Here is a 17311-nt window from a genome sequence, read left to right as displayed (position 1 = left end):
GATCCATTCAATCCCGCATTGTGAAGCTAAATCTAGAGCGATGTTGCTGTGACGGATCCTCGTAATAAAAAGATGTGGCAGTGGTATGACTTAAAATGATGTTTCTGTATGAACAGAATAGTTTCCATCCAGAGAAAGTCAGCAGGTGAAAGTATCAGTCAGCTGAAGAACTTCCTCCGTGTTCAGTCGAGTGAAAGGCCATCGGCGCTGTATGAGGATCTGCTGAGGGCTGGATGAGGCCGGATGGTGAACAGTGAGGAAGGTGAATCCCTCGCAATGCTTGTCTCACCTCCGCCGTTTGGCATTGTTTTGGTCCTGCTGAGATTTATATTAGCAATTGAAATGAAATTCTGTTCTCGTGGGGGGAGAAACAGCTGCGTGGAAGGACATTTCATACACAAGCCTTGACAAGACGTGCGAAGAGGAAAGTGTTGAGATATGGTGCTTTTGACATCCAACCGTAAATTTAGTGAATGTCCAAAAGAATGAAGGCTGGAAATAGATTCGAAGCGGAGAAACATTTTTTTCCATCTCTGCCTCTCTACCCCAGCCTGTCTCTGTTGACGCCTCATATTTTGTCTAAAAGCTTCAACAGTTTCTCCAATCAATGGATTAGAAATGTGAAAAAGTAGAGTTTTCTTTCCAACATAACCAAGCATCTGTATAGAAACCTCGACCCAAACATTATCCACATGTTTCACCAAAAATGATCTACAGTAAACAAAACTCAACCCCGGAAAAACTCAACTGTGGCAGAATTTCTAAGATAATTTTTTGGTGCAATAAGAAAAAACAACAACCCTTATATTCCAAGGACAAGTACTGAGACAAACAATAATGCAGTTTAATATTGCTAATTGCAATGCCGGAGATAAAAAAAAAGTCCCTGACTGAAGAAAACAAGGATCTAAGGGAGCAAGTTACCCTGCCGGAAGATTTTTTCCAGAGGAAGACGGTGGGCCATCTCCAAGAGGAGCTCAGACAAAAAAAGTGAGCTCCTCGAAGGAGTCACAAGAAAAAGAAACAAAGACCGCCTGTACCCGTTGGCACAGCAGTTTTCTCCCGTTGATGGTTAGTGGAAACCACCCTGAGTGTCGTGACAGGACAGTGTGAAGTGTGACAGAGATGTCACGATACACAAGATGACAACTGTACCCACTGTCACAAAATGCCTCCTCTGTACTGTTCTGCACTGTATTGCCTTTTCCGACAGCAGGGCCGGTTTGGTCGTGTCACTTTACAAGGCAAACGAACAGATGAACATGCTCCAATGCTACGGCACAACTATTCTCAGCACAATTATAGTTTACACTTTGAATCAGTTATATTCAGAGGGGCAGTCAATAATCACACGGGCAAATGACATTTATTTGCAGTGTTATTTCAGAAAGCAGCAGTTAATCACGCTGCCATCCCCACACAAACAGCGGTCTTGTCTGTAAATCGAAGAGATTAGAAGGTTAGTGTGAGGACTGGATTGTTTAACAGAGAGCAATCTCAGCTCAACAACTGTCACGTTTTTTTTCTTCCTAACTCAATAATTTAATAAAACACAGCGTCCACTGTCCTTTTCTTATCAATTCGGCTCCGTTCATCTCTCCAGTTCATCAAATGTATTATTTTCCACAACAACAAAAAAAAGACCTCCAGGCAAAGTCATTACTGTGAAACCTTGAGAGAGCCAAAGCACACTGGAGCGGCATAATTTGAATTTGTTGCACTGTATTATCGCTTGTGTATGACGCAAACTACCGAGAGTAGTGGAACGATAAATGCAGAATTTGAATGTCTTGCCTTGAATGTAAATGTGATGCAACATAATGCACTATTCATGCATTTGACAAAACGCTGGATAGTCCTTTTCTATGTTTGACAATCCTATCAGCAGCAGGAATTAGTTCTTTAAGTTAATTTGCACGAAAAGAAAAATAGAAACAATGCATTTAAGTTTACCTCACAAGCCTCACATGAAAAACACTGGCCATGTTTTTCTCCTTGAGTAATTATTCTGTTCAAATAGAATATTTTTCTCTCCAGGCAGCGAGTGCTCGGGCTGAATGGATGCAGCCACTGCATAATGGTCCTCAGACGTTTGTTTCCTTGGCAACGTGGGGAGGGCATGTGGAGAAGGGAGGTATAAAAACACTGGCAGCTCCTCTCTGAATCTTACTCTGAGGTAAATGCACTCACTGTCAACACGGAGCGGCGCGGAGAACTTGCTGCACACTTTCGCAACCTATTTGTCCCCTTTTCTCTCAGCTCCCTCCGAGGGTCAGCTCCACAGGCGGCTGCTCAAGAATGATGCGACCGAAAGATTTGCGCCAGGGCTCTGGCACCAAGACCTTCCTGGAAGCCATGCATGGTGGGAAAGTTCACCTTGCACGCTTCATCCTGGACGCCTTGGATGGACGCATCATCAACTCAAAGACAGAAAACAGCCGCACTCCGCTCATGTTTGCCGTCTGCCTACAAGACCCGGGGACCAGGGCCAAGTTCACCCGGCTGCTGCTGGAGAAAGGGGCGGATGTCAACTGCCAGGACGAGGATGGTCGCACTGCCCTGAGCCATGCCTGTGAGATGGGTCACCTGGATGTTGTCAAGCTCCTGGTGCAGTTCAATGCCGACCCGGACATCTCTGATGCCTGGGGTAACAGCGCTCTCATGTATTCTGCCTTTTCTGGGCACAGCCAGGTTCTGGAGTTCCTGGTCCGGGCTTTCAAAAGACTGGGACTGAGGCTGGACATGACCAACAACGCCGGACACTCAGCCATCGAGGTGGCCAACTTCTTCGGACACAACCAGTGTGTCCAGATTCTGAACTTTCCGTGTCGGAGGGGTGTTAGCGCAGATGACCCACTTGCTGATGTGGGCACCACAGATGAAGGAGAGAGCCGGCTGCCCAACAGGCTCCCCAGGCATGTTCTGGAGAGGTTCTCCAAGCAGTTGAATAATGAAGACCAACTGCCCGGTGTGTTCCAGAGACAGATGAAGATTGGAGACAGCAGCGGGCTGTGGAACCGCTTCAAGTGTCCCAGGAGCCAATCTCAAGAGGAGAGCCACCGCCACAGCTGGGCTCTGCCTCCTCAGCTCGAGAAAAGCCAAGTTGAGGGGGATCACAGTGTTCTCTTCACTGCCAAACAATTGCAAAACTGCCAACTTAGAGGGTTAAGAGGGGCTAAAACACTGACTGAGCCAGGCCAGAAAGAAGTCAGCCAAGGACTCCCTGAGCAAAAAGCAGAGAGTTGTCCTCTCTGGGGAAAAGCAAAGTCTTTTAACCTGGATCTTCTGAGCAGTAGAAAGCAGTCCTATCAGGGTGATGTGTGTGACATGAGCCTGTCCGCCAGCAGATTGAAGCGAGCCTCGCTACAAGATGAGAGATGTCTGATAGACAAGATGGAATGTCAAGGAAACACCCGGGGCTTGACAAACAATGCTGACAAAACCGCCTCGGTGCCAAAACCTCTTTTAAACGGCAAGAGTCAGCCCGTGAGGGCACACGAGGAGAATGTCAAATCACAGAGAGCAGAGGCTAAGGAAACAGCCCCGTCAAGCTGGAGAGAGCAGCAGAAGAGGGGAAGCCTTGGCCCGACGGGCAGACACGACAAACTGCTGTTTGCCAGAGAAGAGATGGAGTCAGGGAAGATCCCTGGGCGCACGCCGGGGTTCATCGGCCTGGGCACCAGACTGTTGCGTCGATTCACAGCACCAGAGTTCATGAAGATGGTGATAGACTGTTCGTCGGCCTCCTCAAACGGCAGAGGGCGGATGTCCCGCTCGGAAACCTTCCCCCTCTCACACACACACCAGCAGGTGAACAGCCAGCCGAGCGTTGACAGCATCAGCGGGGTGAAGTGTGAGTTTGAGAGCTGCTCGTCTCACTCGACCCTCGATTAGAACAAGGACAGCGTCGGGCAACGGAACACGACATTGTTACAGCAATTACAACTTCTGATAATGCAGTGTGGTTGCGTGGTGATATATTCTGTTTACTGAGGCAAATAATAATCCTTTGCTAATGTTGCAGTTTTTTTTCCAAAAATATTGATCTAAAAAAGAACTTTAAAGCTAATTGTCCAGTTGCTTACAGCTGCATACACTTTTATTATTCTGTATATGAAATAATTTATAAATCGACATTTCAGTCTGATCTACTAAAAATAATTATTTTTGATTTGCATACAATAAAATTTATATTGAATGGAATTGAATGTATTTCATATAGCTTCTTTGTTTTTAAGAAATATGGTGTGTCTTTTGCTTGAAAAATATTCAGTGACTGTGCACTGTATGATTCATGCCGAATACCTAATAAACAATAATAAAATATACACTGTCAGATTTAATGCGCAATTATGTATGCATTGTGAGGAAAATGCAGGATGAAATGAATTGTCTGATTCAATATGCATCATTTATTGATTTGTACAAAATAAAAATATGTAATTCTCTTCTTCATGAACGATCCACACGAGAGATAGAAATAACATGAACCATGTTGACATGTATCCATGTCAGAATACAAAGACTATGTGCAAAGTGGTTCTCGGCAGGTGGACGTCCTGCAGCATCACATGCCACGCCTGTGTGCTTTATCTGGGCAAACAAAATGCAAATACAGTCATACGCATCTTCTTTAGGAGCAACAAACACACCTTGTGTTTTTCATTTCTTTTTAAAAAAAGAATCACAATACAAAGAGGGTCTTGTCAGAAGCAAACACGTGAGATGTCACCTCTCACACACACCCATGTGCTCACATGCACACGCACACGCACACCTACACACACACACACACACACACACACACACACACACACACACACACACATATATATATATATAACTATACACTCACATTTCTGTAAGGAAAAGTAAAACTTTGAATTCATCTCACATATTTAACTGCAGTGAATCAGCAGGACCTAATATCCAGTATTAGTATTTACATTATTAGTTCATCAGCTTATGTTGTTGTTTAAGTCCATACTCAATAACGAAACCTTATTTGCAACTTCACATCATACAAACAACCCACAACACCTTTTGGAAATAAAGAATAAATATGAAAAAGAGGAAAATCGTACTGGTGGTTTTCCAATAGCCCAATAGTAGCAGCTGGGCTTTCGTCTACCCATTTATTGTTCGAATAAAGGAGAATTGTCTTTCACATCCCATGTTTGGTACATATTCAAGCATTCACATCAGGCCAGGTGTGCCTCCGTTTGGCCATGCAAAAAGTCTTCTGTCAGTGTCTGTGGAGTCAGCCGACCAGGCCGTTGTCCAGTTTGCACAGCAGAGAGTGTGAGTGTGCAGAGGTGACTTTGTCCTTCCATGATATTGTCACAATGAGCTATTGTGGTTTGAGCCTAACACAAGCTTTATAAGCTTTTACACGGCTAACGATGATGCCCACTCTGAACACTATTAAGGATTTGTGGGAGCAGTGTGTGTTCATTACATACTGTAAAGTTACGTGAAACATTGACCTTTGCGATCCGTTGATATGCACCATGTCGTGTTGTGTTGAATCCCGCTGAATGTCATGGGAAGCCAATTCATATTCAGATCAAACCGACTTGGGCGGTGAGGATTTGCATGCTGCCTTTATCTGACTCCTAAAGTGCTTCTCTCATGCCCGAGACCATGCGATGTCAGTCAGCCTTTCCTCGCTGTCCTGCCACCATCACTCTGGCAGCGTCATGCCGTCAGGGTCTGCTTCTCTGGAGCTGGTCTCCTGTTGGCCTGGTTGCTAGAGGAGGTGGACCCCGGTGCGGGGCCTGAACGGGTCAGACTGACGGTGGGTGCTGGGGACCAGGAGCCCCACAGGGGTCAGCAGCGGGACATGCGCTTGCGGTACTGCTCCACCAGTGGGACCAGGCACTGAGGTGAGCCGCTCTGCAGCAGGAAAGGGTGCTCCAGCAGGTCAGTGGCACTTGCCCGCTCTAGGGGGTCCCGAGTCAGCATGCGGTCCAGGAAGTCTTTTAGAACCGGGGAGATCTGCACCAGAGAGCAATGGGCACACATTCATTTGAATAAGTCATTCCACTATTTATTTTTCATAAATTAATTTCAGTACAGTGGGTGTGCTCTGCTCTCATACCTGGCTGACATTTCGTACAGTAGGAGCTGGTTCATCCCTCAGCCTCTTCATAGCTGCTACAGGAGTTTCACTGAAGTACGGGGGCTCTCCATCCACCATCTCCACCACCATGACGCCCATCGACCAAACATCCACCTGGTGCACCATCGCATAGTCAAAATCATGTGACAGACTGCCACTGCAGGCATTTACGCTACACAGGACCGAGACCACGGTTAATCAGAGAGTTGAACGCGTGCCTCCTCACCTCAGTGCCATATGGTGATTTGGAGATGACCTCAGGAGCCATCCAATAGGGTGTCCCCACTAAAGACTTCCTCTTTGGGATGTCCTTGCTGATTTGAGCACAAAAGCCAAAGTCTGAAAGCTTGACCTGTTAAGGGACAAGAGAAAGGCCTTGCTATAAGAAAATAAGATTAGGATTAACCTTTATCGAACAGGGAAAATTCAGAGCCGACACAGCAGCACAAAGTATAGCAGAGCGGGGGAATATGTGATAGTTAAATAAAGAAAAATAGAAACAGAATCTGAGTTGGATTACATAAAATAGAAACACTAGGCCATCACAATAACAAACACTAGATTGAGTCTTAGAGAAAGAAAGTGAGAAAAAAAAGAAAAGAAAGAAAGAGTTAAAGCATATCTTACTCTTCCATCTAACGTGAGAAGTATGGAGTCACTCTTGATGTCTCTGTGGATGACTCCCTGTGAATGGAGATATGCCAGGGCTTGCAGGACAGCTTCACACACTGTGGCAATCTGCTCTTCATTCAGCCTGCAGGACAACACACACACACACACACACACACACACACACAGACACACACACACACACACACACACACACACACATTTTACATTAACATTTCACACTTTTTCCATTACAAGTTACAACAAACCGACCGCTCCGAAAGTGAAAATTCATGAATCACTGCACATTAAAGGAAATCAATAAAGGGTTCAAAGTTCAAAACAACAACTCCTACACAGCACAATGACTAACAAAACATATTTATTCCTCTGCTGTTTCAATGTGACCCAGCGTAACATAAAGATATGAGAACCAGGAGACCAAAGGCCTTTTTCAAACCGCGAGTAAGATCAGGTGTATAGATCGTAAATCCAGGGAACACACAGTAACAATCGTCAACAGTTATTCACCAACACATGACTATCATCACAAAGACGCATATAAAATTGCATGAGGAAAAAAAACCCATTCTGCATTGCTATTGGCACTGCTTCTGTAAAAACAGCCAGGAAAGCAAAGAAGCAAAGGAGTCTTGTCCCTGATTGTTTTGTCAATATAACGACAATCTTAATCCCTGATAAGGACAGCTGTTTCATTCTATATGTCATCTGGCTTGAGAAGATTTTTTTTTTTTTATCCCTTTGAGTCAAGTGATCTAACCCTGAGGTCATCCTTTGGAGATCGAGCCAGCCATCTGTTGATAATATAAATGACACTATTAGCTCAAAAACGATCACGCCCTGACAATTAAATTAATATTTCCCCCATGAGAACAGCACCAGGCCTGGAGTGCAAGAGGAGACTGAATAAGCCTCTGTGCTGCTGGGATCAACACCAGTCAATACCACACTACCCCCTTGTGGCTGATTTAGTTATCAAAGATGATATCATAACTAGTCCGAATGCAGCTTCTCAAAGGGGGACTCCCGGTGTATACTCGTACCTGGTTTCGGACACGATGTTGGTTAGTGCTCCCCCTTGCAGGTACTCCATGATAACCCACAGCTCCTCCTCCACCAGGGCGGACTTGAACATCTCCACCACGTTCCTGTGCTGATAGTCTCTCATGATCACCACCTGCAACAAGAAACATTCACATTAAAACCGGTGACGTAGGAAACATCCTTTAATGTGGCCAGATTTTGGTTCTCTGGTACATTAAAAGGGAATCTCATCACTTTTCATAACGTTTGCTGACTAGATTAGACAGGAATGGTCAAAGTCAGTAGCAGACAGTGCCACAGTTGATGCACTGACCATGGATTTCCATGAGTGGTGAATACCCAGTGTTTCAAGTACCACAACCCCACTTTATGATGCCGATTTTGTATTAAAAATGTGTTGTCTCCAAGTGGATGACCCAGATGACATCATCAGCGTTATTTTCTCAGACGTCTGAAAGCTTCTTCATACATTTTTCACAAGAAAGTAAAAGGATGTTTCATGTATAAAATCGTTGTCCTTTTAAATCCAGACGTACATGAAATCAAGTGCCCCTTTCAGTCAGCGTTGAAAGCTAAACACCAGGCTGGAGCTCTCAGATGTTTTTCTTTGTGCTTGCTTTTGGGAGTCACTTTGTTCCTAGTTGTATACTGTACCTCATTAAACAGCAACTCTCTTCTTTGCTGCCGCCGCAGGTCCATCATCTTCACCGCTACCTCCCTGCCGCTGTGCTTCTCTGTGGCAATACACACCACCCCTGTTGAGCCCTCACCGATCTTCACAAAGTTCTCCAGGTAGGACCGCGGATCGCCCTTGTCAACCACCATCTGCAGGGCAGCTTTGAACTGTTCATGGGTCACCTTTGGTGGGTCTGGGGGCGGCCTGGGTGAAGGGTGCTGTGGGGGTCTAAAGGCAGGGGAGCAGGTGCCGGGGGGACTGGTGGCTAGGGAGCCTGTAGGGGAAGGTCGAGGTTGGGAAGGACTGTCCTGTCTAGGGTAAGGAGGATTTGGGCCTGCGGAGTGTCTGAGGAAGGGGTCTGGCCCACCGGGTCTTAGTCCCATGTTAGGAGACAGGCCCAGAGTGTAGCTAGCCGAGGAGCGCACTGTCCGCTGGGGCCTGATGCCGCCCACAAGAGGACTGCTGGTGCCAGTGGGCAGGAAACTGGAGTGATACCTCACTGTCGACTCTGCCTGCACGATAAGAGGAAAAAAGGTGAGGGACACTAAGGACTGGAGCTGAGAGGATGTTGGTCAGCTGCCTGCAGTTCAAGGCCTGCTTTAAAACTGAATATAAATAAAGTCCTTCACTCTCACTCTGCATCCACTCCATCTGATATGACCTGTGTAAAGAGGTTGCTATATGCACCCAAGCGTCCCGCTGAAATCTTGCCAAACATCTCTCAGGTTTTACAGCCCCACTGGCACTTTAAACCCACATTTCATATTTTAACATTAGCATTAAAAAAAAATACTCAACCCCAGAACTTTAATCACAAATGATGTAAAGCCAGTCAGTATGCTGCCTCGCTAAGGTTCCCACAAGCTAAGCATGAAAATGATTCCTGATTATTTTCTTGACAGAAATAACTTGTATTTAATGTATTCAGTACTCATGGAAAACATGCAGAGTACTAATAAAGTGATACATCATTAGCAGAAATATGCATATAGTGTATATTCTATTGGTAATGTATCATCATGCATTAAATAGCTGCAAAGGAACTGCAGTAATGTCAGGCTTACCTTCAGGTCATAAGAGGAGAACGGCCTCCCGGGGCTGTTCTGTGCGTGCATGTACATTGGTACGTTGGGCCGGAGCTCCGTTGTGACTATCCCTTGATCCCCATGGGGCTGTTGTACAGTCATTGCAGGACTGTAGAAACAAGCTATGGGTCTCTGATTTGGTGGTATTCCCCTTGGCAGCAGGAAATCTCTCTTCCATATCACTCTTTCCTGAGGACTGCCGACGTCAGCGCTCATATAAGCCCCATGACTTGACATCGGGATGTTCTGGGGCTGAGCCGGATGCAAGGGTCCCTCCATGAAGCTTACTTCATAGGTGGACTTGGCCTTTGGCAAGATCCCGTTTGGTTGCAGAGTGATGCTCTTCTTCATCCCCAGGTAAGGGGTGTTGGTCTCACTGTGGATGTTCCTGGCCTTGTCCCTCCAATGGTCCTGATCCGCATCCTCGTCATCTTCATCGTCCTGGGTGAGACCCTCATACTGGTAGCCGTCTCCCTCGTTCACCTCCCCCAGCCTTCCCAGAGACTGGGCCCTCTTCCTGGCTGAGGGGCTGCTCTTCCTCAAAGAGTTGGAACTGGTCACAGACAGACGGCTCATGTCATTGATCATGGCTGCGATGTAGTCCCCGTGACCGATCATGCTCCCACGCACAATGGTCTGAAAGAGCAGAGGCGTATACTCTTTGTCACATTGCCCATGCCGTGATCACATTATAGAAATATTTCCGACTCACAGGAATAATGAGGCTGGAATAATCATTGCTCAGAGGCGAGTTAAATTTAGACTTGAGAATCTGTAAAGGACATCTTTGTCATTCCTCAAAGAGAGGCTTTAAATAATTTTGCCAGTGGCTTCAATTCTGACAATACGCTGACAAATATAGCACGCAAATGTGTCAACACATGCATTACAAAGACAGAGCCTGAACGAACGTTCTTAGGTTGCAAAATTCAGATATCACAGATAACTGCATTGTTAGCGGACGAGCAAAGGCAAAGGGCTTAAACTTGTCCTGATCAGACAACCTTAAGATCTTTTGCCAGAACAGTGTTAGTGTTGCAACTGTAAGAGAGAGTGCATGGTGGCTCATTAGTCAGTCTCAGGGCAGAGTCATGTTCAGTTCACAGCCAGTCAACAACTTCTCCTGTTTCTCTGGTTCAGTGCCATCACATCTGCACAGCGGGGAGAGGTCGGCTGACATCTCACCTACTGTAGCACCTCTCCGAGAGGAGAGAACGGCGGGTGATAATGGCCTTAGTGAGAAAAATCCTATTTTAGACGATGCCGTAATGATAGATTGACTGTAATAATTTGAAATTAAATGTAGGAATGAATAGTTTGAAATGACAAGAGTCTCGTGGGAAACACCACACTCATCTTGATTACGCTATTAAAACCATAAATCTGAACTAAACGCTGACATGATGGTTCTTATATTGCACAGCTATAATCACATCAAGGTGCTAATGAAATGTTGGTGTTCGCCTCCTGGAGGGTCATGAACAGCATCGATAGTATGTGCTAAGAAGTGAAGAAATCCTGAGATTCCCTGGCTTTATCACTCACTGGCGTTCCCTTTGCTGTACCTGCACTTTTTTATCCTTTCTGCTTGACGTGTGTGGGAAAGCACCGCAGACTGTTATTAATTGCCTGCATGAAGTGATCAATCTTGTGGCCCCAAGGAGTATTCAGCATTGTACAGTCAGTGTACACGGCGGGGTCATTAGCCCAGCCCCATGATAGATAAGAAAATAAAAAAGATGAGTTGGAGAGCAAGCCTTCCTTCCAGGCTGTCATCAGAGGATTATTGCTTTTTCTGAGACAGCAGGATCTCTCTAAGGCACTGCGGAATGCTTCCACAGCGATACAATATATGTCTCCATGCATCAGAGATTAAACCTAAAAGTGTGCCTTGATAAATAGAGTGGTGGTCATTCCTTATCGGTAAGAGATACAGTTACAGGATCAGTAAAAAGCGAATGCAAGATGCGGTGTACCTTCTTTGGCCTCAGCTCCACCTCTGTGATCCTGGAAGGGTCCACCATGGGTTTGGGCCTGCGCAGGTTCTCTATCAGGCTTTGCCATTGCGTTGGCAGGCCCACAAAGCAGCCGCGCTTGGCATCAAACGAGGTGTGGACGCGGTGCTCGAAGTTCTTGGGCGCTGATATCTCAGGCCTCTTCTTTTTCTTCTTGCGAAACATCCTCAGGTCCACGAGAAAGACAGCCTGCCCTCTTCAAAGTGTCCCTGCAGAGAAATAAATATTCAGCCTTTGATAAATTGCACCAAACATCAACTGTAATCTTAAAAATTTGAACACAAGCTAATCTCTCCTGCCCCAGTGATTAAAAAAAAAAAAAGAGACATTGCCACTGTAGTCAAATAAAACTCTGAGAACAGATGCTCTTTCCATGCGGGAGAAAATATTGAAATGGCAACATCCCAGACATGGGATGTGTATATCCCACGCTGTCTTGCTTGCTGTCACGAGCTTGTGCCTCTGAGAACCGCTCCAAGGAGGGTGGATGGATTCGTAAGCACATGTGTAATGAAGGATATCTGGTCAATTAAGGCTTATTCATTCTCTGAGCCCTTTTACTAATGAGCACGTGGCCTGGTTGGCCAGCGCCCACAGGGGTTAACAGGACAACACACAGACACTCATGTACGCACACACACACACACACACACACTAAAACTTTTATATATATATATATGTGTATAAATATATAAACACAAATACACTAAGACAGGCAATCAGAACCCCTCAATAACCCTTCCATAGCTTATCCTAATTAATAGCTCCTGTGCCCTTGATTGCAGGGAGGGTAACCACTTAATCCTTGTACGGTGGGTCCTGCGTCTGGGTTTTACTGCATGTTCAGCTTTCTTTTCCATTCAAGTGTAGGAGAATAATTAAATACATCACATCTCATTTCCTCCGCTACACAGCTGTACTGGGAGATAATCACTCACATTTAAGTCTCATGATGAGTATTAATGCTGATTCATGTAGCTCACAGTGGGGACGTCCGTGCCAGCCAAGCTAGAAGCGTGGCCTCGGGGGTGGAAATGCCAATCTATTTGGTGGCTCCGGACTGAAATAGCGCCATAACTGTTGGAAGGATTGCCACAAAGTTCTGTACAGACATTCATGGTTCCCGGATGATGAATCCTGTTAACTTTGGCAATCCCCTGACTTTTCCTCTAGCACCTCCATGAGGTTCACCTCTGTGGCGCAGAGTGCATATGTCATAGCTTTTTTGGGTGGATTGTCGTGAAAAACTGCTACAGGTTTCCAAGTTGCGAGAGAATTACATTCAAATCATTGGGGTGATTTAGTTAGTAGTTGTCCTTATCAGGTTACAGTACCTCAGTTTGTGATCAATACCTCAGAGTCAAACGACATTCTCATCAGCCTCTGTTGTTTGAGTGTTTAATAGGGAAGATGAGGATAAACTCACACTCAGCAAACCCCACTCATGGGACAGCTGAGGTGAATGTCGAGAAGATACAAAAGGAATTTGCGCAACGAAATGAACCGTCTGTTCCTTTTATTCCGTTTTAAACTTGGAGTGGCCACCAAGTGGCTGCCTGTCATCTGATTAGCAGCATAGCAGCATTATAACAAGTGTCTACAGGCGGTCCTGCATGTTAGCATGGTAACTAGACTAAATATGCTGAACTAAATCGTTTCAATTCACAATTCACAAGCTGCTAGCAAGTCTGTAGGACCCTTGTTTATTTGCTGCTCAATGTAGCACTTGACGTACATCAGGCCCTGATGTACAGTATGTGGCCGATGCAGAGGTGCCCTGGGGATATCAGATACAATATCCCATCATGCACTGTGAAATGGCTGGAGTCGAGGATATGCGTTTTGCAGCCGTCTGCAGCCCAGCAGGCGATCGTGCTTGGCGGCCTCTCCTCCCTCCACCTCTGCCCCTCAGACCAGCACGGCTCTAATCTGCGACGCCTGTTATGGGGTGAATCGTGACCAACCCGTGTCACTCGCCTCGCCACATCACCAACGGGTAAAAGGATGTCAGGCCCACTGGTCACATCAGCCAAACCTGACTCTGGGCGCTGGGGTTAGAAAGAGAGAGGAATTGTGGGGGTGGGGGTGCGATTACTGCTTGGGGAGATGTAACCCTCAAAGGATAATTCAGTCACAAGACTAATATGCAGAGTTTTGCATAGGTGTATCACTCTCTCTGTGCTCTCCCTATACACATAATGTAGTACGTGGAAGGACTTTCATTTGATCTGACACGGACATTACGGTGCAAGGGCTGTCAGGAGGTGGGGGAGAGGAGCCGGGGCCAAGATTACAATCAGGCATGGATGTATTCGAGAGACAGACACAGAACTGCTTTTAACCCTCCGATTTTGGCTGTTTTCTGAATAAGAAATGCCTGAGAAAACAAGCTGCAAAACCGAAGATTGGGATCTCGTGCTGTTTAGTTTTTCTTTTTCAGCTGCACAAGAGACAATCTGCTTAGCTAGCTGTTCAACGTGCAGATGTTGGCATCGCCTGGACAAATATTTACACAAAGCGCTCATGTATCCTTTTACAAGTGGATCGATCAATATTTACTCGTGAGGGAAACGCAAACTGCCCCAGTCCTCCACAGCCAACAGTAATGGGGTGATACCGGCACAAACAGGACGTCTGCGTTGTATGGTACTTTATCAAGTTCCATTGGCTCAAAGCAGCGCAGAATGAAACACATTACAGTATTCATAATTCATTTTTGACCACTGGGCCCCTCTGAAGACTCTGGAAATACAAACTAACCACTGTGATATCAGAAGCCAGGAGAAACACGCGCACACATACACTTTGTTGATTCATGCCCGGGCAAAAAATTAATTGAAAAGCTGATGCAATTATTGACCTCTCCGACTCTGCCAAGCTTATGACTGTCTTCATAACAATGCGCTATTGATTTCTAAGCACGCTGTATAAAACATATGCACAGTGCTGAACTTGCACAGTGAATCATTACACTTTCTGGTCACATCCCTCAAAACTGCAGGGTCTTGACCCTATGCTTCAGAGGCTTGTCTTGAACCTATCAAAGTGCCAAGGAAAAAAACAGCCAGCTGTTGTCAGGGATATGAAGAGCCAAAGAGGATGAGGTCACTCTAAATAACGGTGCTACTGTAAACGGGGTATTTCGTTCACTGCAACTGTTTGCAGCAGCAAAAACTCAAGTAGATCCAAAATGCATGACCTGAACGCACAGAAATCCATCATTTGTTATTGAGCCAAATGTAACAAATGTATTTCAATCAATCCCATTCCTGTTCCGAGGCCAAACAAAGATCCAATCACAGCCTTACCCCAACGATTGGACCGAGTGTCTTTGCAAAAAAATGCAACCCGCCAATCCATATGTTTCCGCATACATCAAGATATAAGAGGAGAGAGGACATGTTTGCCTTCCTCTCATGTTCACACCACCCTGACCATGAGTTGGGGATGAGTGGGAGGGGATCGAGAGATAAGAGAGATATTGGATTTGTTCGACGCTAGAGCTCCAAGCTCTGTTGAATGATTTTTCCCCCCCTCCTATTTGCCCCGATTTCTGCTTCTAGCTTTTTTGTTGGCATGCATGTGGAAATGTAGTGAGTGTGCAGGTGACTGTGCTCACAGGATTAGTATGGTGCTTCAGTCCTTCACTGATCCCCCCCCCCCCCCCCCCCAACTCTCAAGCACCAGACGCGTGTTTATTTTGTACAGGATTCATATCAAAAAAAGTGAGGTGAGGGTGGTTGACAATGGAGATGAGGTAATCCTCTTTTTGTGTTTGTCAGTTTCTGGCTAAGTATAATCCAGCTATTCTGAATTACAGGGGGCCTACATCTATTTCATAGCGCCATAGATATATCAAGGTCTTAACTGCTGTTTTTGGACTCTGCAGTGCAGTGGAGGGCTTACAGATTGCTCAGTTTCATTATGATGACCGTTTTGCCCTTTGAGTATAATGACACTGCCTCTCAAAGGAAGGGGGGGGGGGGGGTCCTGGTTGGTCATCTCTTCCTTGTGCATTGTAAAAACATGCATGCACGCACACACGCACACACACACACCCACACACACACACACACAGCATCTGAAGGTGTGAAAAAGGTACACGAGTGCAGGATGTGACCGGACAGTGTTTGTGATTGAAGCCGCTTTCTCTTTGAAGTCACCTCTGCAGACATGAAAGGATTGTTAATCGGGGACGACAACTGATGTAATAAGACGCATTCAATGGCATGGAATAACACGTTGCTGCCATGCATATTTCATGCAAGCAGTCGGATACATCACGCACAACAAAGCACTTGGAATAGGCTACAAGAATTGGTGGAGGATGGCACGCATCTACTACATCTGTAAAGCCACCCATGTTGTAAATGTGGCTGGGTTTTTTTTAGCCATGCTGGCGGCTGTGGGTGTGAAATAGATCAAACGACAATTTGACGGACTGCCATGAAATTTGGTTCACTTTCATATTCCCCTCAGTGTGAATTCTAATCCCTTAACTTTTCATCTATAGTCTCACCGGGTCAAAATTTCAATTGGTCCTAAACTTTGTGACCGTCCAATCCAACAGAGCTGTATGTTGTATGTTAGCGTAATCACACTCTGGCTTCCTCCCACAGTGCAAATATGCAGTTCAGGTTAACTGGAGACTACATTTTCTGTGGGTGTGAATAGCTATTGTCTTTATATCACAGCCTTGTGATTTGCCGATGACCTGTCCAGGGCGTATTCTGCCTCACGCCCAGTGTCAGATGGGATCGGCACCAGCCCCCCTCCGTGACCCTCATGATAACATGCTGAAATAGTGTTCATGATAATACCTGCATTGAATCAGCATTTTAGCATTGTTATGGAATCAGCAAGTTAGCCCTGCAGTGCTCTGAATGAAACGATAATCTCGGCATTATAACATGCTCATAGTAACAATGCTAGGCCTGTGGACCCTGGTTTGACATGTTGCATTGCAATGACTGCATCATTCACTGGAAACATGAGGCACAACACCCACCAAGTGATCCAGGATCTAAGGGAAAAAGTGGAGTTGAAGATGTGCTGTGCCACTTTTGAGGCCAAACCACAGCTTTCTTAGTGCCCTGCGCATCTGTATCTCAAATAAAAGCTCCGCGCAGGAGTAGGGACAGAATGTAGAGCACACCCAAGGGCATGTGAAGTGAGTGTTGTGGACTAGTTTCAGTTTAGAATTAAAAAAGAAAAACAGCCATGTACCAACCAAAGGAAGTTCAGTTCAGAGTGTGCTAATGATGACGAGAAAATATATCTCAGGCAAATAATATTCAATTAAACAGCCAATTATTTCCATATTCTACATTTACATTTCAGTTAGCTACACTGAACACTATGCAGGGATGACCTATATTCACACACAGAGTTCATTCAAAGTGACACATCTTGGGGTATTTCAAACGCCACATAACTTGCAGCGATGCATCATGTGTGGGCTTTCACTCAAACCTCTGCACGAAGTACTTTAAGTCAGAAAATGGCTCAAAAGTCCCGGAGCCCTGCTGCAGTTCTGAGAGAGTGAACGATCAAAGAGCTCGTCAGTCTTTTTCTCGTGCGCCGAACGGGTGTATTGTAGCATGCGATGTCCTTGCCCAACAATGCGGACCGTCAGTCCTTCAAGGGCGGGATTACACAGTCCTGTGTGAATATTGACAGGAGGAAAGAAGAAATGATAGGTCAGGACGAGAGGAGGACGAGCGGGGGAGGAAAAGGAGAA

At 45.7% G+C, this 17311-nt stretch overlaps 2 protein-coding genes across 3 annotated transcripts in view; one reads left to right on the top strand and one right to left on the bottom strand.

The window, feature by feature from the left end:
• Window positions 1–2164: 2164 nt before the first annotated feature.
• LOC118286591 (ankyrin repeat domain-containing protein 12) lies at window positions 2165–4301 on the top strand. Its single transcript, XM_035611136.2, has one exon. The coding sequence runs from the start codon at window positions 2299–2301 to the stop codon at window positions 3892–3894; it is 1596 nt and encodes a 531-aa protein (XP_035467029.1). The 5' UTR covers window positions 2165–2298; the 3' UTR covers window positions 3895–4301.
• Window positions 4302–4389: 88 nt separating this feature from the next.
• The window catches only part of LOC118286590 (serine/threonine-protein kinase PAK 6), a 19865-nt gene continuing 6943 nt past the window's right edge, over window positions 4390–17311 (bottom strand). For both annotated transcript variants that reach the window (XM_035611131.2, XM_035611130.2), the window contains exons 2-9: window positions 11533–11780; window positions 9536–10192; window positions 8450–8983; window positions 7795–7928; window positions 6749–6875; window positions 6348–6473; window positions 6101–6235; window positions 4390–5997 (exon numbers count right to left, since the gene is read on the bottom strand). In XM_035611131.2, coding sequence (XP_035467024.1) covers window positions 5830–5997; window positions 6101–6235; window positions 6348–6473; window positions 6749–6875; window positions 7795–7928; window positions 8450–8983; window positions 9536–10192; window positions 11533–11736 — 2085 coding nt within the window. In that variant the 5' untranslated portion in view covers window positions 11737–11780 and the 3' untranslated portion in view covers window positions 4390–5829. The remainder of the gene's footprint in view (window positions 5998–6100; window positions 6236–6347; window positions 6474–6748; window positions 6876–7794; window positions 7929–8449; window positions 8984–9535; window positions 10193–11532; window positions 11781–17311) is intronic.

The sequence above is a fragment of the Scophthalmus maximus genome, chromosome 15 (genome assembly GCF_022379125.1).
Source record: "Scophthalmus maximus strain ysfricsl-2021 chromosome 15, ASM2237912v1, whole genome shotgun sequence".
In the NCBI taxonomy this organism is placed as follows: domain Eukaryota; kingdom Metazoa; phylum Chordata; class Actinopteri; order Pleuronectiformes; family Scophthalmidae; genus Scophthalmus; species Scophthalmus maximus.
Note: the sequence above shows the minus strand (reverse complement) of the source record. Positions and strands in the feature narration are given on the sequence as shown.